Source organism: Elgaria multicarinata, chromosome 9 (genome assembly GCF_023053635.1).
Source record: "Elgaria multicarinata webbii isolate HBS135686 ecotype San Diego chromosome 9, rElgMul1.1.pri, whole genome shotgun sequence".
NCBI classification, from domain to species: domain Eukaryota; kingdom Metazoa; phylum Chordata; class Lepidosauria; order Squamata; family Anguidae; genus Elgaria; species Elgaria multicarinata.
The window spans coordinates 19,225,626-19,249,038 of NC_086179.1; the positions used below are offsets into that span (position 1 = coordinate 19,225,626).

Below are 23,413 nucleotides of genomic sequence, written 5' to 3' on the forward strand. Positions count from 1 at the left end.
TTTCAATTCGGAGGGGAAAGGAGAATTGGAAGACAGTGCTGCTACTGCTTCTGGAGAGAGACTTTATGGTAAAAACTAAAGTCAACAGCTTCAAGGTAATTATGGGAAGAATCAACTAAGGATGTTGACCAATATCAATTTATTAGAGACATGCTCTGCTTAGCATTAGCAGAAATAGGAACCATTCTACACCAGCCCCACCAATGTTACGTTACAGGATGCTGCAACAGAAGGGTAAGAGGGGGTGGCAGGAAGTAGGATGAGGACTGGAGTATTATAACTGGAGCTCAATGAAGAGGCCCCAAGCAAAAGAATTCATAAGTTTTGCTAAAGCACTTGCAATGTAAATCTGATGCATTGTTACAAAGAATAGGAATTGTTTATTGTATTTCAAAAACTGTAGTGTATTCTCCATATGTCATGAAAAATCAGGGTTCTTTTCCTATCTTGCTTGAAGTTTTTGGATTAGTGTAGCTCTTCTGCTATAATTTCTCCATGGGTGGAAAGTAATAGGGACTGGTAAAGAGTGGGTATCTCAGTGCCATTCCAGCTCCCTTCTTGTCCTGGAGATTTTAGCAGACTTTGCGTTCACTTTTTCCAGTATTGTCTTTGCAATGGTAAGGGCCTATACATTTTAAGTTCGGATTATCAAGAACTGGATGGTCATCTGTAGGATATGGATGGTTGTTAAGAAAATGCAGCAATGGTGAATGTGGCAGTGCGAAGTCTTGTGGGTCATATTCCTGGACTGTAGAAGTCTAGATGGTTGTTCATAGCCCCACAAATGTTCACAGAGTAGTCCTGTTGTTCCTCCAAGAGTTCTATTGAACTTGTGCAACCTTAAGCCAGAGTCACTGCGTTTGAAATTGGCACTATTTCAAGAGTCCCATGATGTATTCGCCAATGCCAATGAAATACACCCCTTGGGCTATTCCGAACAGAGGCGCGATCACCAGTGCACGACACCCTGCCCCTTTCATGAAGGCGGAAGGGCCCTCATGAATCCAGATCTTCCTGCAGGTGAGAAACACACAGTGACCTGGTTAAGTACACTGTTCCTTAGTAGCTCTGGCTACTAAAAGTGCCAGATCTCAGTTAAAGACACAAAACGGTTCAGACACAAGCAACGTCTGACAACTCCAGTGTTTTGATTCTACCAGAGACGGAAGGTGAGCACAGCCCTAGACTTCCCTCCCAATGCAAATAATGGCTGGTGGGGTGGATCATCAAGACAATGGGGGGAAAGGATTAAAAACCTTCCAGTTGTGCCCTGATCCTGCACACCTGGCATTTAAGCCCACAAGGCCAAATTATGTGTTAAGGTGTTATTTGGTCACCAACAAGAAGGGGGGGCCTTCAGACCTGTGTTCTGCTGGCTTAGGGAGATTTATATCTTCCTAAGCAGGCACATGTGTTTCTTGTTCTTCCTTTGTTCTCCCTGCCACATATACTGGAAAAGGTCTCAGTGTGATAGTTTTAAAGCCCAGGAAAAGGAGTTTGCTGTGAAGTAAAAGCATGTGCTGCCGAGGCGGAGTTGAAGACCACTTCTCTCGAATATCCATGATGCCACTCCAAGCCACAGTGGTGCTCTCCTCTTCTCCTGGATGCAAGACAACCTTGTGGAGCAAAAGACCAATTGTTTGGAGTGGCATCATAGATGTTCAAGGGCAGTGTTTGTCAGCTGGTGGGTTGTGACCCCAAAATGGGTCATGATGTCAGTTCAGATGAGTCGAGGCAAAGCTGTTGCTGCCGTGTTTGGCATGGAGAAAACAAAGAGGGTGGGGAGCCTGAGGTGGGTCTCACAAACTAGACACATATTTATAACTGTTTTCTGTCTACTTTTTAATATCTGAGGTGGTCCTTGGATAAATTCCGTAATTTCTAACCTACAACAAAGCATATGGTTACAAATCATGCAGGTACCTGCTTTGTCACCAGCTTCTTCCTCCTAAGAAAATGAAGCAGGAATTGGAAAGCCTGAAGTTTCTTGCTCCCAATCTTTCTTCACTGCTATGATATGAAACATGTTGCAGTGTGGAGTGTCCCAGTACACGCCACTCCATTTCCTAACCCACCATCCATTCTGCAGGCTCAGTTATCACTGGTGGCAGTGGGAGTTTTAGGGTTTTCTCTAAATATTTTGGTTACTCCCACAAGCCTTGGAATTCCCTGAAGCCTGCTCAGTTTCTCCCTCTTCTGTGGGATAGTGACGTTTTAGTTACAGAAGGATCTAAACTTGGAGAATGAGTTTGCCGTTGATATACATGATGGAGAACACGGTTAACACAGGGCAATGATCTCGGACCCAGCAAGAAAAGTGTTTAAGGAATTGCAGCTCAAAAACCTTGTGCTGAAACGGTCTGATTACAAGCAGTGAACTATGATCAGTTCTACTTACCTGGCACAGTCGATGATCCCATTGTAGGTGTCTTCTCCCAGACCTTTCTTGAGAGTTTGAATGCGGGTTTTAAGAACTAAAACAACAATAATTTATTTAATTTAAACCTATGCAAAGTTATTTGGTTTGCAGAATTTATTCTTAGTGTAACTTAGAATTTTATTTAGTTATTTCACTAACAGCCCTAGTCATAGAAGTGGTCAGAAAAGTGGTATTCTTATCCCTTATCAGTGATTCATTAATAGTCATTATCACAAGAAGCTGCCCACCTGCTATGTTCTATATACATTGGCCATATTTGTGCAAAATCATAAGCCTGAATTCTGCATGTAGCCAAATTGCTTCCTCTTGGCTTGTCCCACAAACACAAGTCACTAACCCGAAATAGAAAGCTTGCCATAATGTCCAGACCTATATCCTGGTTTGTTGTTTCCAAACAAGCCAGAATTTGTAAGCCAAAAACAAGCTCTGATTTACTATCACGAGTTGCATATGGTGCAACAAACCAGGATCCTGGATTTGGATGTCATGATAAGTTTTCAATTTGTGGTTAGTTAGCTGCTTGTGCTAGCAGGAGGAGCCGAACAGGAGCAAATGGTTGTGTCTACTAGTATGCAGCTAGTTCACAGTAAACCAGGATTCAGCAGAATCCTGGCTTCTTGTGATGTACAAATGATGGCCATTATCTCAGTAGTCCTTACAACAGTGTTGCAAAGTAGACCAGTATGGCTCCATGGGCACATCAGAATTGGGGATATACTATTGATTTTAATATATCTATCCCCACTTAACTTTCCTGAGGGTACCTACTGAGTTAGCTGAACTCAGGTTTGAACTGAAGACTTGTAGCATGTAGTCTTATCTTTAATTGAAAAATAAAGAATATTTTATCTCCAATTCCTCCAAGGATCTCAAGGCAGGGCTCATGGTTCTCCCCTCTCACTTTATCCTTACAACCATCCAGTAGGTAGATTGTGCTTAGGGATAGAGCCTGCCCTAAGATCACCCTATCAGTTTTATGTCTGAGCAGTGTTTTTAACCCAGGTCTCCCTGGTCCAAGTCTGACACTCTTTCCCTTATATTATGTTGGCTTTCCAGTGTAGCTCTCAGGACAGTGTTGTTCCAAGCAATGTTTACTCATTCGAGAGCCAGTATGATGCAGTGATTAGAGCGTTTGACTGGGACTTGGAAGATCCAGGTTCTAGTCCTCACTTGGCCATGAAGCCCACTGGGTGACTTTGACCCAGACTCTCAGCCTAACCTACCTCACAGAGTGGTTGTGCGAATAAAATGCAGATGAAAAGAAGTATGTAAGCCATCTTGGGTTCCTTGCAAGGGGAAAAAGGTGGGAAATAATAATAATAATAATGCTTTTAAGAGACATTTCCTTAAATGTTTTGTGAGATAAACAGATTGCTCTTAGTTGCTAACAACCACTTCATATGTTATGTTTCTGTGTAAGAAAAAGCATGTATAAAATGCAGTTTATTTTGCTGAGTACATAAAACTGGGGAAAGTAACTTATAAACAGTCCCGAAAGAAGCTTAATAGAACTTGGATCTGCTTTGTAGCACTATTCTGGCTGTTTATGCAGTGATAAAATGAGGGGAGGGGTAAAAAAAAATGCACAAAACTTTTTTTTTACCGTAGCACAATCTAGTACCTACCATCCAGGGGAGTCACTGCCACGGCAGCCACAGATCCTGCCACACAGCCAGACATGAACGAATGCAAGAAAGATGCTTTTTCTTCACTGTTGTCTTGCCCCAGCTTGTTGATGTTGGCAAAGAGTGGGAAATAAATCATGGAAAAAGGCACATCCCTGTTGGTAGTAGAAGTGGGACATTGTAGGTAAACAATATTAATTGGCTGAGCAGCCCTGCCCCAGGAAAGGTCTCTTGTTGAAAGGTGTTTTTCTATGCTAATGCTGTGGATTATCAATAAAAATCCACCTGCCCTTTTAGGAATTGCAACACACATTGCATTTTCAGCCTTTGATGACTATATGTGTAGCTTTGACCAGAAACCCACCTCCAGGAGGAGGGCCTTCTCTGCTGTGGCACCCTGGCTGTGGAATGAGCTCCCTAAGGAGGTTCGCTTGGCACCTACATTATATGCTTTTAGATGCCAGGTGAAGACCTTTTTATTCTCCCACCATTTTAACAGTCTATAAATAAATTTTAACTTGGTGTTTTAAATTTGTAATTTTGCATTGCTGCTGTTTTTATCTGGTTGAGCTTTTATATTGTATTTTATATTATGGTTTTATACTGTTCTTTATTTATTTATTATATATTTATTTATTTTATTTATTTATTACATTTTTATACCGCCCAATAACTGAATGTTTTTAATTTTTGTGAGCTGCCCAGAGAGCTCCAGCTATTGGGCGGTATAGAAATGTAATAAATAAATAAATAAATAAATAATTTTTATTTATTTATTTATTTAAGGATTTTTATGTCGCCATTCAGCCAAAAAAGGCTCTCATGGCGGCTTACAAAATATTTCTTGACAGTCCCTGCCCACAGGCTTACAATCTAAAAGACATGACACAAAAGGAAAGGGGATTGGGAGGGAGGAGGAGGAGGGGGAAAAGGAAAGCAAATTCAGGCACTACAATCTTAGTTGGAAAGTTCAGCAGTTACAGGTGACAGCAGGAGGGAGGGGGCTCTCAGCTGGAGCTGGACCCAGGCACGGTGGAGAGGTGCCTGGCTGCTGCTTTCTCCCTCACTGGTGGCCTCTCCAGAGACAGTTGGTAGCAGGAGGGAGGGGGCTCTCAGCTGGAGCTGGACCCAGGCACGGTGGAGAGGTGCCTGGCTGCTGCTTCCTCCCTTACTGGTGGCCTCTGTGCAGTCCGACTGTGAAGAAGTCCTTGACCACACATGAGATCATGTGGAGCACCTGGATCCAGATGCTGGTTTGGAAGCCAAAGACATTCCTTGAGTTAGGGAAGCCAATTCTTCCTCAATATAAAGAAAGTGTGTAGAATAGGGGGGCACCCTTGCCTCCCATCGTGGTTCAGAGACCAAATCTGAAAGAGCAAGGGGACAGGAGCAGGCAGAAGAAACAACATGGCCTGCTCCTGTTGGACTCTTCCCCCACCCCCACAGGGCAAACTGTCATCTTGGCCCTGTGGGGAAGAAGAAAGAGCAAGGGGACAGGAGCAGGCAGAAGAAACATCATGGCCTGCTCTTGTTGGACTCTTCCCCCACCCCCACAGGGCAAACTGTCATCTTGGCCCTGTGGGGAAGAAGAAAGAACAAGGGGACAGGAGCAGGCAGAAGAAACATCATGGCCTGCTCCTGTTGGACACTCTCTCTCTCTCTCTCTCTTGCTAAGTGTAAGCTGCTCTGAGAGCCTTTTTTTGGCTGAGGAGTGGGGTATAAATATGATAAATAAATAAATAAATAAATCTGAAAAGATGCCTCCTTGTCCTGAGCCAACACATCTCAGGCTGCAAGTTTCCCCAGCTTCCCATTCTCAAGACTGCAAAAGGTTGCTGTCCTATGAGGTAAGGAAAGGGAAGTCCCACCCTCTTTTCACCTGAGCAGGGTGGCTCCCAGCCCTTTATACAGGCCTGCTAGGCCCTGGGTGTGCAGGAGATCTCTGGCAATCAAGGTGGCAGAGGGGCGTTTAGAGGCTGCGGTGGAACCAGTGGTGTAAGGCTGTCCTGGTGGCAGATGGGAAGTGGCGGCAGCTGCTCCATCCGGTCCCAAGGCCTTCTTTTGATGAGCAGCTAAAACAAAATAAGGGGCAATATCTTAACTGTCTTTTGTCTGGAGATGGACACATCTGCCTGTTTTGCTTTCTACGATTTTCAATTCTTTGGAAGCACAAGTTCATTCCATCCTGTTTCCACATCAGCTTGCCAATGTTAACACCACATTTCAAAATGAAAAAAAGAAAACCAAACAAAAATCCAAGCACAATAACTTATTAGGGACAGATAACTAACAATAGGATCTGTGGCTGGTAAATAGGGACAGTTGGTGCATATACTACAATTTTGCTTGGAAAACAAAGCAACTGAATGACTTTGTTTTCCCTTTCTTTATTTAAAAACGTGCCTCACCTAGCCGGCCAGCATCCTGCAGTTGGATTTTCAACATTTCCATTGGGGATGTGACCACCACCTGGCAAGTCCCAGCTCCACATCCAGCCAGCATCTCCCTCAACAATGACAATTCTTTTCTGTGGAGAGGAGCACAGATGCAAAAGGATGGCTCAGGGCACTCACACAACTCGATTTAGGCCTGTCAAATGACCAAGAAAAGAAAATGGCCTGTCCTATTTCTCTGCCTTCCACAGCAAATTGATCTACAGAAAGCAGCCAGTGAAGTGATTCGCAGCCCGGAGTGAAACAGCGGTCCATGTTTCCACTCCCATGATGAGTGTCATATTGGCCACTGGCGATGGTGACCAGAGTTGCCCCAGCCATCCTGTCTAGCTGGGGCATCATACCTGCAGTTTTGCACTGCAACTATGGAGAAGATCCCCATCTCCTCTCTGACTCTGAGCTAGAGGGGAAGGTCAGACTGGGCAGCCAAGGAGCTCCAAATGCCTCAGCCTGCCAACCACTAGAAAGAACTCCAGCCTTTGCCTTTAACTCCGGAGGGGAAGATTGGTGCTGGCAGCCATTTGGCAATGCCAATGGGAGCATCTCGGCCAGCCAGCACCAAGACACGCCTCTGCTCCCCCTCCCCATCCCACAGGTCAGGGGCTAAGGCTGCAACCTTAAGCACATTTTCCTGGGGTACGTCCTATTGAGCACAGTGGGACTTCCTTCTGGGTTACGCACAGTATTGCACTGAAAAGGAGCATGACCATAACTTTGGGGTTAGCCAAAATTTGTGAATTCCTGGAGATGATAATTATCTGCCCAGAAGGTCGCTGTTAAAATTGCAAGAGCAGGAGCTGGTTTAAAAGTTGACAAAAAGGAAAAGGACAACTGTACCAATATATTGTTCCCATCATGTTTTGAGATGTGTCTATTTATCAAGGGAAACAAGAAACTGTAATAAAATTATAAAGCACCTTTTAAAAAACTAGTTTCCATATCCTGGAAACACTACCACAACCAAAACACATCAATTTCTAAACACATTAATAAATTGTATCAATTATTTCTGTCTTTTTTGTTTTGGGCTTTGACAGCTGTTTTTAAATTCACCTCCTTGTTGTTAAAATGTTGGTAGCCCCATTAGTGGCACCCACATCATCCCCCAAAGCAAAATAGTAAATGTGACATCCTTATCAAGGACGGGAAGGTTGTCAGGGTTATACAGAATTTGAACCTAGTTTTAATTCTATTCCTTTTCTCCCTGCAATTTATGAAATGCCTCTAACCTCCACTGTGCATTCCTATTCCTTAAAACCTAGCAATGCATACACAATAAATACAAGAAAGAATACAAGTTTAATTTTAAGAATACAATAATGGGAAAGAGTAACATTCCTAATAATCTAAGCACATGCATTTTATTGTTGACATGTTATCTCATCTTTTTACACCACTCTGGAACCCACTGGTGTGGGTGAAGGGCAGTATAGAAACTTCTAAAATGAATAAAATATATGTACATCTATGAAGAGAGCTCACCAACAACTACACAAAACAAGAAAAGAATACACCAAATTTGGAACAGTGACTCACAATGCAAACATTTCCCTTGTATATTTTAGGATTTATGTGTTTGCAGGGGGGAAAGCACACAGATTTCAGCAAGATTAAAGGTAGAGAGTGCTGTTTTCCTCATACCCATCCTGGGAGAGCAGCTGTCGGAAGAAATCATTGGCTGCCAACTTGATTGCTTTTTCAGGAGTGACAAGAGTTAGGTTTACAGCAGCCCCTGTGAGAGGATGAGAGGCAATAAAGAGTCTTGCTTTATAGTAGGTTAACATGTTCCTCCTTTAGCACTGTGTTCTGAACACACATACCACAAACCTGAAGGTTTCGGGCAAGTAGAAATAAAATATAGATTAAATACCCCAATTAAAGTAATATTAAACCAGCTGAAACATTAGTATCAGGCATATTCCCCCATGTTAACAAAGAGTGCTGAATTCGACATATTTTTTTATTAAAAAAAGTTTTATAGCGTTCCGAGAAGATGCTTCTTACTCTCTGGGCTTGATACATGAAATGACCACAAGAGGACGCTCTTGTTCAATTTTGGAGAATTGCGATAGGACAAAGGGGGAGTGGTAGTCTCTTACGTCTATTAGTCCCTATGTATGTATATATTTTTATTTATACTTACAATATTCATCGTTGTGGCACATGCATTATTTGTTACAAGAGACTCAAAAGGGCATTTTAGCTGCCTAGTAACTCTGTGAAGCAACTTACTGGTAGTAACGTCATCCAAATTGGCTTAATTGCATGAGGGGTGATCTGGGTTTCTCACCACTTACAACTCACACCTCCCAATTGTTCCTCTCTGGTCCCCCACTGGCAGCCTGAAATTGTGTAAGAAGGGCTACAACATATTGAACTTACATGTTTGAATCAACTCTAAGAAGGGGAATCAATGCTTTAATGAAAGAAATCAGGGAAAGCTAGAAAGAGTGCTGCGAATTGCACAGTACAAGGGTGATCATCTCCACAATCAAAGGAGGGGCGATATTGGCAAGTGAAGCGGATATCAAAAGTGCAGAGACATTGGCCAAAGCATAGCTAGGAAAGCAGCCTCCTGGACTGGACATCGTATCCTGTTGTAAATGTTTCTTCAAGAGCTCCAGGGAAAAGAAGCTTCTCACGGTAAGCAGTGTTTGACCAGAGAGGGCTGTGCCTACATGTCTCAGAAAACCAAAAGTGAACGTTCCAATGGTGTTAGTGAATATTCTAAACATCAAACATATTTTGAGATGGTATAGCCATGTGGAAAGCCTGTTGCTCTCTGGATGTCGTTGGTCTAAACTTCCCATAATCCCCGGTGATTGGCCAGGGTGTCTGGAGCTGATGGGAGTTGGACTCTAATATATTTCAAGGACCCCTTGTCCTGTACGTCCTTCCCACAAGGAACTACAGAAATATACAAAACCATTTTACAACCGTATAAAATTCCATCCACTCATATCATGCATAATTATGAAAACACTCCACATTTTACAACAAGTACTCTTTGCACCACCAATATTTAATATTTCATTTTAAACTATCACAAATGTTCAAAACACGTTTCGTATTTTCAGTTCAGATAATTTAACCAAAAATAATACATTTCATCTAACACCTTGTACTGCTGCACTTCAGTGGTAAAGGAAGGCCCTTCAGTTTTTATAGTGATTACCTCGATACATGCCAAAGAACCCCTCCGAACGAATAGTCTTCACCAAACAATCCCGCCTAAAATGAAAGCGAAGGAGAGAGAGAAACAGCATTTGTAAATATCTCCCCATTTCCACTTCTTCGTGTTCACAGTCCAAGGTTTGGGGCAGGGCCTTCTCATCTATGGCACCAAAACTGTGCAACTTCCATTTCAAGAAGCTCTGCTGGTAATCAGATGGTATTTTGTAGGATTTTAATCAAAATGCAGATTGTTAATATATAAATAAATAGACGAGCCAACCATTGGATAGTGGTCATATCTGAAAGCTACTGTAACACTAGCTAGTCTGAGCCAGGGGTGGGCAACCTTTCTGGGCCCACAGGCACATTTGGCAATTTGATAAACTGTCCTGAGCACCTGCACAAAATAGCTGCCATGGAAGGCATTGCTAGTCACAAGTAACCTGCCCAAACAATTACGTACAAGGCAGAGTTGTGGTTTGAGCCACAACACACTAAACAATTCCTTTTAACCCACAATTTTCAACACAAATAAAAACCAATTTCAGGACACAATCCTATTAATTGCATCCTCACCACTTGGAAGCCCCCAGACTTGGAGGCTTCCAAGTTTGCTATGCCCTGCTGGGCTGAAGCTGGCAGGGCGGGAAGAGTGGTGGAGGTAATCTTTGCCTCTCTGTCCTCTCTCTTGGGTATTTTTCACTTGACAGGCTTTTCAGCCCTTAAGAGGAGGAGGGAAGCAGGCTGGAGGAGGCTCAGGATAACTTATAGCCTGGCCTCTCCCATCTCCTCCCTTCCCCATCTACTTGAATCCCCATTTTCCTCTTCCTCCAAGGTTGCTTTTCTGACAGCCAGTGTGATTCTTTCCATGCTGCTTGTGAAAATCTCCAACTCCCCCTTCTGAGTAGGAGCACTGTCTCTGACCTCAGAGGGAGGTTCCTGAGCTGTCTTATGGTCCCTGGGACGCTTACTCAAGGACTATAGGGATTGCTTTCTCTCACAGAAGGCAATTTTTTTTGCCTTCTGTAGACAGGCCAAAATCAAAAGTGGGTAGGCCATACTCCTCCCTCTCTCTGTCCAAGCCCTTCCTCCCTCCCCCTCTTTCTCCACTCTCTTCTCTCTCTCTTTCTGTTGACTCTACCTGATCAGATGCATGAAATGTTATCTTCAGTCAACACCACAGCTGGCCTAAGTCATTCTTGTGCCTTGAAGGGAAGTCAAAACGGCACACACATGTGCCCTCCATGTAAAGAAGCCAACTAGTCTGGCAGTTGAATGTCACTTTATCACTGGTAATGGGACAGCGTTCTTCCTGAGATCTAAGAGCAGCAGGCTAGCTCACAACAGGCTGTGTGGCACACACAGATCTGCCCTCCAACACCTCACTGTCACTCCCTGCCTTCAAGCAGGAACATGATCTTTATGAATTAGAGGGTATGAGAAAAGAAGAGAGAACTTGGAAAGATTTCAGCTGTTCCCAACATGGCTCCCAACTTAATTAGAACAAGCTTGGACTCCATTAAGCGCCAAACTTAATGTCCTCCACCTCCCCACATCACACCAAACCAAGCCCTGGAGCACATACATTCCAGAGTAGACTGCTTGTCCTTGCTGATTCTGGAGACGTGTTTTGGCCAAATCAATTGGGAAAACACAAGTCACTCCCACAAGCCCTGCTACACCTCCATTGATTAACTTCGCTGGAAGGCTGGAAAGAAGAAGGAGAAAGGTTAACAGAGCTCAGCAGTTTTCTGTGCATCCAGATACTTAAATAGAATGAATGCTTTCATATGATATGCTTCCTCTGTGTTGTCGTCATAGAGCACATCTAATCTGGATAAGAAATACTGGCACTTTACTAACCATTAAGTTACTTTTTTTCATCTCCAAAATAAACCATTCATCTTGGGACTAGCTTATGCACTGCTGTTTTTAAAGTGTACAACTTAGATGTTTTGGGTCTGCTTTCCCCAAACTTGTACCTTCAAGATGTGTTGGACTACAACTCCCATCAGTGGTAGTCCAGCACATCATCAGGTTGGGTTAGACTGTTTTAGGTGTACAGTTTAAAATATCAAATGGATTTCTGTGCTCATGTGTTGCAGTCCAACAGACCTATCAAAACATTTAGCCATTCCTGATCTTGATGAGAGTATCAGAGCATCCTGGAATCTTGCATGGCAATTTACGTATAGGTTAGGAAAAACCCTCAGTGACAATACTAAATTCAATTGAACCGCTATCATTTCCCCTCCAAATTTCTCCCCAAAGCCCCAGCTCACTGCATCATATTCCAAGCTGCATCTCCTTTCCTCCATAAACACTCCTCTAACAAATCCTGATTTCCCTTCAAGTTCCACGCATAAGTACAAACATGCTTCTCTGTCACCTCTTCCCAATCTATCCAATCACCCATTTCTAGCCATAACCTTTTCCTGCACGCTCACAACAGAGAAAGAGCGGCAGTGTGTAAGCTTTATTTCTCTGCCTTTACTGTTGTGCAGGAGTTGAATTGAATCCCATGAGTTAAATGTGATAGGCGCTTCCATTACCCTCCCATTTCTTTGCTATTTACTACTGCGTGAGTCCTGGCTGACACATTTATTTGCAATGCACACATTGGAGCAATGAGAAAAAGAGCCTAGCTGGATCAGACCAACAGGTCCACATAGTGCAGGGGTGTACAACCTTTTCGGCCCTAAGGACCACATCTGAGGCTAGCTCGGAGACCGCAAGCATATGCACGCATATACATGGGAACACAGACACACATATCAATAATCAGTATGAGGATGTCTGGGGGAAGAGGTGGAGAGTACAGGTGGTAGTAGGGAGTCAGGGCACCCTTGGGAGCCACAGGTTGTGCCTGAATTCATCAGTGGCTAGGCCGATGTATTCAGGAAGCCTGCAAAGGCTATGAAGACAACATGCACACCCCAGCCACTGATATTCAGAGGCATACTACATATGAACATGGAGGTTTCATTTGGCCACTGTGTCTAATAGCAATCGATAGACCTATCCTCTATGGATTTGTCCAAGCATTTTGAAAAGCCTCCTTACCTAGTGACCATCACTGCACCTTGGGACAGATCCCACAATCTTACCCCTCTGGACAAACACTCCAATGTTGGAGCATTCCGAATATCCAATGCTCTGTCTGCAGACACTGGGAAGAGCAGGAGGATCAATGGAGGTGCTGCCAGGGAAGGTACTGGGGCTGGAGAGGCCACAAGATACTGTGGGTCCCAGCCACTCCCCTTCCCACCTACTGGAACCTGTTTTGCTTCCCCAAAGTCACTTCTGCAATCTTGGGTAGCAACTGCCACAGTCCTTCCCGTGGTGGCTGAGAGGAGGTGAGGTGGGCACAGGGGAGGGATCAGGATTCAGAGTCCCCCTCCGGAGATCATAGAAGTATCTATGGCTTTAGGAGGGGGAAACAGAAAAATCATGTGGTCCATGGGCCACTCTCCCAGGAAACATAGGCTTGCTTGCTAAGCAAATTAAGCCTTGCATGAAGAAGCAACTTCTTTTGTCTGACTTGAATCTAACTTTCCATCAGTCTCATTAGGTCACCCTGTGTACTATCATTATCAGCATGTGGTAGGAGGATTTTCTTTGGCCACCCTTTCTATGCCATGTTTCCATTCACACCTAAAATCATAAAGAAAGATACTGGCTGGAGCATTATTGGACACTGGGAGGACCAAGCTCACGGGATAGCTGACAGCCCCACCAAGCAAGCTTAGCAGTGGCTCTGGGCTACCCTACAACTTAATTAATATGGATCTGGGCTGTTTACCCTTTCTAAGCAAACCAAAAATTAAATGGTTAAACAGGGAGATCATTAATAACTTCCAGGGGTGTGCAGACCTAAGAATTGTCAGATTTACTTTGTTTGATTTTTAACTAGACCCTAAGATCCACCAACTAGGTGCAAATTTCATTTGCTTAAGAGTTAAGAACCAGCGAGCCTTTGAACACATTCAAAGCCTAGGGATTTGTTTTCAGCACCAGAACTTAACTGAGCTTACAGGTCCTTTCACACAAATGTCCCCTCCCAGCTACCCCAAGATTTTTTCATTTCAATAGCCAAATTTAGATGGGAAAAATCATATTTCTTTTTACTATTGTTGAACAACTGGGTGTCAGAAACCTTTGTTGAAGTCGTGCAAATCATCAAGAGATCTACCAGAAGTTCCTGCTCTATCTTCTGTCTGAACTACTCTGTGTTCCAACCTGCTGCCACTGACAACAAGCTAAACATCATTTGTATTGCTGGAGAGTAAAATCGCCCACTTTGAAAAAGCAAGGAGCAAAAAGCACTGACCTAATCTTCTTCTTGTTCCTCATTGTTCCTTAGGGATGTTGTTTCTTAGTGACGGCAGCTGCTGATACAGGAAAATTCTTTCAACATGGGGGCATGTTCCTGTCTGCCTTTGCTCAGCTGGGAGAGAGAACACCATTAGTGCCTTTTTGATATACTACTTGCCAGGGGTGTAATTCAGGTAACAAATGAGAGTGTCAGTTCAAAAAGAGAATGGCAGTTTATCATTTAATCAACTCCAGGAGATGACTCCTCAGATATTTAGTGAAGTCATATGGATAGCTTCCCTCCCCACTTTCTTTCTTAAACCAGTTTACACCAGGAACATTTCCTGTCCTCCCTTTGGTAGTAGAATGTACGTGTCCCTCCACCCTGCCCATACAAACATATACTTGCCCTAAGTCCAGGGTGCTAAGAATAGGAACTTGGTACCAACAGAATAAGTTATGCAGTGTAGTCTTCAGCATATTTACTCAGAAGAAAGTCCACTGAGGGAGAAAATGGCCTCCCCCTTCAAAATCCACTAAGCACAAACCTGAGACCAACAGATAAGGCAATCAGGGTGCTTCCAGATTAGACTTTTAGGATGCAATCCTATGTATGCTGGCTGGGGAATAGTAGGAGTTGTAGGACTTTTTTCTGTTTCAATATGCATAGGATTGCATTCTTATAGTACCAATCCAATGCCCTGCCTTTCAAAGAATTTTACAGGACAGCCAGATGGTGATAACTTCACTCAAAATACTCCTGTGTTTTCCCACTTCTTTTTTCTACAGAAAATCCATTGGGGGTGGGGTGGGGAGACAGAATTGGTGCACGATGACATCTGATTGCTAGGCGCTTTAGGTCTAAGGTGCTGGAAGCATCCTTAGACCTATAGAGGGTTTTATCTTGAATACAAGCCACCCTGGGAATGTTTAAATCAGCATTTTGCAACTGAGGTCTTGGGGGAACCCACACTATCCTGGGTAGGGACAAGGAACCTCTGTGGAAGAAGGAAGATGTGGGCACATGTCAACCCAAGGAAGACAAGATCAGGCTTGTGAGCATTACCCAGGCATTGGCCATTCAATCCTATATTACCTAGCACATAATTTAATAGGGAAAGGATGGCTGAAATTGCAAGTTTTGTGGATGTATTAACACAAATCCCTGAATCCCTGATGTGGGATGTTACCAGATAGCTGAAAGTACAGAAAAGTGAGACTGGTGATCAAGGAAAGATTTCACAGAACTTTGCTTCAGATGAAGAGCTGGTTTAGATGAAGAGCGAGAAGCACCTGCACATTGGCTGTTTAGTATGTTGTTCTTTATGATCAGCAGTATAGAGACCAATGTTGCATTTCTGTAAAAGCTAGAAATCCCACTGATACACATGCTTCTGAAGTAGTTGTTGAAGTTGGGTCCTGGGATAAATGTAGTGTTGAATAAGCCTGTATTTTTGGTTTAGCCTGGAGGTGGCAGCAAAATATCTCCAGAGTGCTGGAGAATAACAACAATAGGAAAACCAGGGTAGGAGGGCATGTTCAAAATATCTGCATGGTTTTAAGAGGGTTGGGCATGTCTTGATGCTGCCTTAGCCATCATTAAACAAAAGACTGTGTGTATTTATGGTCATCATCATGTTATTCAACTATTATATAACTTTCCACCCAGCTATGCCAAAAGAAACCGGGCAACAATTTTGCAAGGCCAATGAGTCACACATAAACAATGAACCATATATAACCAGTTAGCATTATTTATTAACATGGTTGCTAGGAAAGATCTCTCTGGATTTGCGCACATGACCAAAATACCACTTGTGGCTTTGAAATTAGTCATCATTCATATGTCAGTTCACATAAATGAACTGTGGTAATAGCAGCATTTCAAATGCGGAGATTTGCATGGATTGTTCCATTCCAAATAATAGCAAACTAATCTTTTGTGTAAGTTAGTTTTGGTACAAGACATTTCTCTAAGGACATGTATATACCATCCCTCCTTGCTACTTGATAGAGTACAGGAAGTAGATGGAACCATTGGAGACACAGAAACATTGGAATGTGTGGCAAACCTGCTCCTGAAGCTATGTGGACTACTGAAGTAAGATTGTAGTAACAGACATACTTCTCTCCAGCACTGGTGTTTGAAAACAACAGAATGAAATTTAATAGGGATAAATGCCTAGTTCTACACCTAGGAAAAAGAAACCAAATGCACAGTTACAAGATGAGGGATACTTGGCTCAGCAATACTACAAACAAGAAGGATCTTGGAATTGTTGTAGATCACACGCTGAACATGAGCCAACAGTGTGATGTGGCTGCAAAAAAATCCAATGCTATTTTGGGCTGCATTAATAGAAGTATAGCTTCCAAATCGCGCGAGGTACTGGTTCCCCTCTATTCAGCACTGTAGGCCTCATCTTGAGTATTGTATCCAGTTCTGGGCACCCCACTTCAAGAAGCCGGAGGACAGTTCAGAGGAGGACAACGAGGTTGATCAGGGGTCTGGAAACAAAGCCCTATGAGGAGAGACTGAAAGAAAGACAGGTTGCTTACCTGTAACTGTAGTTCTTCGAGTGGTCATCTGTGCAGTCACACATATGGGCTCTGCGCCTGCGCAGGGCCAGCTTCGGAAACTTCTCTAGCTGAAAGTCTTTTAGGTGGGAACCCTCCCCCACCATCCATTGAGCATGCTCAGGGGTTCCTGCCCAATCCCCTCAGTTCTTGAAACCGCCTAAACAGTCTCACTGAGGTGAACCACCAGGTAATCAAAAAATGACACCATAGTGGGGACGGTGGGAGGGTTGTGTGACTGCACAGATGACCACTCGAAGAACTACAGTTACAGGTAAGCAACCTGTCTTTCTTCTTCGTGGTCTCTGTGCATCACACATATGGGCAAATAACAAGCTGACTACCCGGAGGTGGGTGATGTCAGGTGATGGATGAAAATTCAACGGATTGCCGATAAGCCCAAAGGCACAGTCTCTACGCGCTCTGATGTCCAGACGGTAGTGACTGGCAAAAGTCAGAGGTGTCAACCAGGTATCCGCTTTGCAGAGGTCCGGTATGGCAATACCTCTTTCAAAAGCTGTAGCAGTGGCCCCTCCTCTGGTGGAGAGCGCACTTCCCCCTTCAGCGGGGGGCCAGCAAGTTCATAGGCTAATTTAATTTGCTGGTTCTGATGCAGGAAACGAGATAAGCAATGAGATTGAACAATCCTTCACCATCGGATGGTAGGTCCTCAATCTAGTTCACAGAGTGAGACCTGCTAATCATAGGTATGCATGCAAAGCGCCAGAGCGCGCACCATCGCTCTCAACTCACAGTGAAGTGACGGGTCATGTAAAGTTGCTGACAAGAGGAAAATATAATATTTTCAGCTGAGGTAAAGTATACCACACATGAGAAGTCTCCACAAGCTGTTGACCCTACAGGCGGTTGAAGAGAACTGAGGGGATTAGGCGGTAACCCCTGAGCATGCTCAGTGGACGGTGGGGGAGGGTTCCTGCCTAAAAGACTTTCAGCTAGAGAAGTTTCTGAAGCTGGCCCTGCGCAGGCGCAGAGCCCATATGTGTGATGCACAGAGACCACGAAGAAGAACTGGGCATGTTTAGTCTGGAGAAGAGAGGATTGAGGGGATACATGATAGCACTCTTCAAATACAGAGGAGGGCCAGGATCTCTTCTCGATCATTCCAGAGTGCAGGACATGGAATAATGGGCTCAAGTTACAGGAAGCCAGATTCCGGCTTGACATCAGGAAAACTTTCTGACTGTTAGAGCAGTACAATGGAACCAATTACCTATGGAGGTCACAGGCTCTCCCACACTAGAGGCATTCAAGAGGCAGCTGGACAACCATCTATCAGGGATGCTTTTAGGTGGGTTCCTGCACTGAGCAGGGGGTTGGACTTGATGGCCTTATAGGCCCCTTCCAACTCTACTATTCTATGATTCTATGACCCTTCTGATCTGTCCTGCAAATGTGGATCCTACACAGGTATTGCATACCTGCCAGAAATCAATGTGTAACACCTGCCATACAAAATTGTCAAGCAGTGCACTCATGCCATAATCACATACTACAAAGCAGCAAGTGCTACCTGTCCATTTCCAATCAATGGCTCACCCAACCTACACACAAAAGGTGCCATTTGAAAGGCTGTGCCTGCACTGCTTGTTTCACGAAAATTGCTCAATGAACATGAAAGTCAAGGTGGAAAGTCTCCCCCATTCCTCTTTGCACCCAGCTGCCCAAGCCTCCAATATTCCTGACTGTTGACCATGCTGTGGGAGCTGAAGTCCAAAACATTTGGCAGGCACCAAGAAGGGGGAAGGCCAAGTGAAGGCTGTGTCTGGCATGATATCAGAGCAGATCAATTATTTGTAACTGCAGGATGTCAAAGCCAGTATAAATTAGTGCAACTCTGTTTAGTCTGTTATCAGAAAACTGTACAAAGAAGTGGCAGTTGTCATCTGTGGCATATGAGTATCAGGTTTTCCCAAGATACTACTAGTCAATAAATTAAGCCAGCATGGTGCAAGAGCGCCATAATACCACAGATGGTGTAAAAATGTCTATGAGTACTATGTGGATCCTGACAATAATAAAGGTAGTTCCTGGGACAAATAAAATAAATTTGGACAGATAGGCTAGGTATTCCCCTTAACAGCATACAGCATACCAGAAAGCCTCATCTGGTGAGGGTGGGGTGGGGAAAAGAGAAGTGGATACACTTGCAAGAAAGAAAGCATTGTTGTTGGTATACCTCATTCTGAAACTGGACATTTTGCTATATAATACTAGCATGAGAATCCTCACTTTGATCCTTTTAAAAATCTAGTCCAGTGCAGAGGAATGCTTTAATAACTGATATCTGCACAGCCTAGAAGGGAAACCCTTGCTTGGCATTAGTTTACATGGTCAATAGAGTTGGATTTTATGATCTTAAAGATCTGTCTGAGGATTGTAAAAATTTCAAGATAACAGCCTCAGGTCTAAGGTATTTTAGCTGGTTGGTTGCCATTTGCCTATTCCTCTCTTTGATTCTGACTGTGTGTGTTCCTGTGTTTGATGGATCTGTAGATTCTGGCTGCCTTTCAGTACCAAAGTAGGACAAATCTTTCAAGTTGTATGCTTAGTCCATAAACGTTCATGTTTTTATAATTTATTCTGGTTTTCCAATCAAGAGAAAATCTTGTTCTGTCACCATTCTCGCATTAAGATTTCACCTGCTACTGCCTCATACATTTACAAACTTATTTCCCCATGGTTAAGGGGGAATGCAAGAAACTTGCATTTATGTTGAGATTGTCAGAACACTATAAAATCTGTACCAGTTTCAGCACTTGCTCAGCTGATTAAATACAGCTCTATTTGTAGGGTATGTCTATACAGGGATTTTAGGGAGCAGAAATGCCATGCATTGATACCAGCTTATCTAAATGTGATGCCCAATGCATACATGAATGTTTAGAAACTAGGAGTAACTGAGATTTGGACAATGTTGCTGCATTGTTATAGAAGTGGGAGAGGATCATAAACCAACACCACCCCAGTACCTGTGGGAAATTCATATCTAACTTCAAAATAGGGGAGAATTTCCCCACTAGCCAAATGAACATATCCTGAACCATTAGGAATCTAAGCAGCTTGAACAATCAGAGGGTTTCCGCTCCAAGTTAGTTTGCATAAACAACGGCATGGATGTGTAAATTGCCTCTGGCACAATAAGCATTAGAATAGATCTCTGTGAATGAAACACATGTGCAGAGCTGAAAAGTCAGGAGAGAAAAGATGGGACGCTTACCTTCCTTGTTTGCAGGCGACTGGGTTCCTCCCTTCCACCTCTCTCTCAATACTAAGCATCTGACTCACATCTGAATTCCTCCCACTAACAAAATCCATCCCCGGCTTAAGGGACGGTTCACAAATTCTCAATAATTTTATTCGAACACATTGTGGGGGGAAAAACTCAAAAACATCCCTTTCCTGGTTAATCTCCTCTTCCGCTCTGGCAAAGAAGGGGCCCCAAGCCCCACCCACGAGGCTTCTCTTGTTGGCTCGGGATAGATGGGTGGAGAATAAGCATGTCAAAAAGATATGTTGTTTTTAACCTTAACTTAAAACCGGTTTTTAGAAAAACACTGTCCACATTTCAGCCTGCATAGACAAGCCCTGCTTTCCCAAGTGCCGGCTGTAATCACACTGGTTGTTAATACCGATGACACGATCTCTAAGGGCCCCAGTTAAGATTCTCACTTTGACCTCAGCAAGGTGGCAATAGACAACACTGTGTTTCCAAGACTTGGTCCTCCATCTGTATTATGGGGATAATAAAATGGTCCTAATCTTTTGGATTGTTGTAAGGATAACTGAAGTATTTTGGACATGCAATATACATTATACAAACGTTAAAGATTATTCTTGTAAGAAGCAGAAAGAAAACCTGCCACTGGGCCAGCCAAATTATATCGTTTCCAGTGCACTTTTGATTGTTGCAGTATGTTTTCCTTGATGTAGAGTAGCTCATAGACTAAAAATTCTTGAGCTGCAGAGATGCCACTTACTGAGGGCACATTCTCAAAAGCAAACAACAGAGTACAAATTTCAGAGGGGAAGCCACATTCCCTTTTATTGCTTTCAACAGAGTAAGAGGCTTGTGGTATCTTAAATAGGAACATATGCATTGTCAGGAAAGCTTATGCTGTAATAATGATGCCTTTTTAAGGTGCTACAGGATTCTTTAGGGTCTTAGCATAGATTATCTATTAATACGTAAGTGTGGCTAAGACACATGTCAGCCACTTCCTTCCTGCTTTTACACAGAGTTAGGGCCAAATGAAATATTAAAAGCCTTTGAAACTAGTCCTTGTATTGTGAGGAAATCCTTCATTGGCATGAAAGCAGGATCCCCCCACCCAAGGCAATTAACAGTTTCAGAAGATTGTTAATAGTTCCGGCTATTGGGCGGTATAGAAATGTAATAAATAAATAAATAAATAAGATTGTCCTTACAACTGCATCAGGGAATACCTAAGAAGAATGTTAAATAAAACCCAAACGCACCACAGTGGTTTTGAAAAGAAAATAATAATTAAATGTCCTTAAACAACTCCCCTCAATGCTAGCCATTTCCCCTAGGCAAACATGAGAGATTCAGGATGCTTCCAGAAGAGGCTTTTGTTGTGCAAACACTTTGCCTTGTTCACAGAATCCTCTAACCCTATGCCCAATCCTCCTAAATGCCCTCAGGTATGTTTTAGCACAGTTCATTCCTTCAGAAAAGTTTAGGCCATCAATCTTCATGTTACCTCAGGGAAATGTCTTTCTTGAGTATGTTATGTCTCTCTATGACACATTTGCTCAAGGACAATTGGTGTAGAAAAATACATGTGCATGAATTCCCTCAGAAATGTTTACCTGGGGTGAGATGGATAGCAAAAGATGTTGTCTTCTGCTGATAGTTTGTTTTACATCTGTGTTTTTCCTTTTTGCACTGGTAGAGAAGCATAGGTATAAAGCCAGAACAAAGAAAAACAGGGGAAATGCCCACCTCAGTCTAGTGTTTCAATATATTCTCCTAGCCCTTCCAAAAGAGTTCAGATTCTTTCTGGAATCTATTTAGAATTATTAGTGGTTTCCAACTACTTAAAATAAAGATTAACAAACTAGAGGCCCCAGAGCCAAATCTGACGTCTAAGCAACATCATCTCTTTGCCCACCCCCAATCAACCCAGAAGCAAGAGATTGATTCTCTAGTAGTCCGTGGGGTTCATGGGATGTGTGTGGAAGTTAGTTAGTCCTCTATCCTACATCGAAGCATCTCCTTGTCAAAACTGGCTGCTAATTAAAATCTGTAATCTAAAGGTTGCTTCTCACGTTACTTTCCATACTTGCTGATTCATATTTTCTTAAGATGGTTCAGGATTCCAATTTGTGCATCAGGAAACACTTTGGCTTCTCATCGTGGAAGGGGAGGAGGTAAATATTTTGCGCTCGGTTATGATTGATCTCAGGCAGGCAGCAAATGAAAGAGCCAAGAATCTTGATGCACACTAACTCTAGGACCTAGGTTGGAGCTATGCTGCTTTACTGTTTGCAGAATAGTTAAAACTGAAATGTTCCATTGTATCAATATGCACAAACTTCTTGCACACTAAATCCCTAATTCAAATCTTGGGGTCAAGATTGTAGAGTCACAAATAGTGTGTATGGGTAATTATGGTATAGCCCAACTCGATGGTTATATTCTGTATGTGCAGAAGGGATCAGTAGGAGAGTGTGTGAGCCTAAGACCCTTTCCTGATGTTACTGATTTTTTCCTCCATACAGATAATGCCTGTCTAGGCTGAGTGATCCAGGTACAACTTACGTAGGTTATCTCCATCTCAGCTTGGAAAGGATTGGGTTTGAAGTTTGTAATGGCTCTAAGCAAAATGAAGCCAGTCCAGTTTTCCTTGCATTTTGCCAGTCCTGATCGTGCAAGTTAGGTTGTCAGTTTAAAACAATGCTTGAAGAAATATCTCTAGAGTTTCAGGCAACAAACAAAATGTTCTCTTACAATTGCATTTCTATTAGGTAATGGAACACTGAACTCTGTTCATATGCCAACAATGATTATTTTCTTGCCAATGTTTCAAGTGCCCAGGGGCAAACGAATCCTCAGGCTTCCACTTGTCAATCCATCAGAGGCTCTCATCTCTTAAGGGTACATACTTCCTCTCACCTTCTAGTATAATAGTTGGCCTTGGGTATGTTCAGGGGATGAGGATGCTGAATCATCAATGAGTGTTGCTTTTTTGTGTGACCTGAAAACAACAAAGGAGTGCAACTGGCTGCTGCTTTAATTATTACTTTGGAGAGAAGGTGACTATCAAAGGTCACTGTCATCTTGGGATTGCCTGGCTGCAGGAGGCAGTGCAGAATCTTAGCAGCAGGAGATGTAAAATCCGACATAGTCTCCAATGTTTACAGCGCCTGGAAAGCAGATTCAGATAAAGAACTTTTAAGGCATTTCTTATTGAATAACTTGATAAGAGGAGAAAGCCAGATGTGGTCAGGGATAAATTTACAGCCAGTGAGTTACAGCAGGAAGAAAGCCTGATGAAATCTATGAAGTCTCTGGGAACAGCACTTATTGCCCGCGTACAGGAAAACTCATAAAGGAACCTGCACTAATAGTTACAAGTAGAATTGCTGCACTGCGGACACAGCTGGCCATTTGGAAAGGCATCAGTTGCAAAATTTCCACTTCTGAAGGAGGACACGGCTTGCCTCCCATGTTCTGCAATCCATTAATGAAAAGCTATTGATCTGAACTGCCAATATTCCGGGCACTGAAGAACTGTTGCACTGGCAAAGGGCGTTAAGAACTTTTTATGGTCCCTAGGCAGTGAGTT

General features: G+C 43.1%; 1 protein-coding gene across 1 annotated transcript; it reads right to left on the bottom strand.

The window, feature by feature from the left end:
* Nucleotides 1–88: 88 nt before the first annotated feature.
* SLC25A18 (solute carrier family 25 member 18) lies at nucleotides 89–19,946 on the bottom strand. The gene is made up of 10 exons (XM_063134423.1): nucleotides 19,822–19,946; nucleotides 14,023–14,139; nucleotides 11,278–11,400; nucleotides 9,694–9,749; nucleotides 8,160–8,250; nucleotides 6,474–6,592; nucleotides 5,945–6,137; nucleotides 4,066–4,220; nucleotides 2,399–2,474; nucleotides 89–1,014 (listed from the first exon to the last, which is right to left on the bottom strand). Exons 2-10 carry the CDS (start codon nucleotides 14,043–14,045, stop codon nucleotides 873–875), a joined length of 978 nt encoding a protein of 325 aa, XP_062990493.1. The 5' UTR covers nucleotides 14,046–14,139; nucleotides 19,822–19,946; the 3' UTR covers nucleotides 89–872.
* Nucleotides 19,947–23,413: the final 3,467 nt, after the last annotated feature.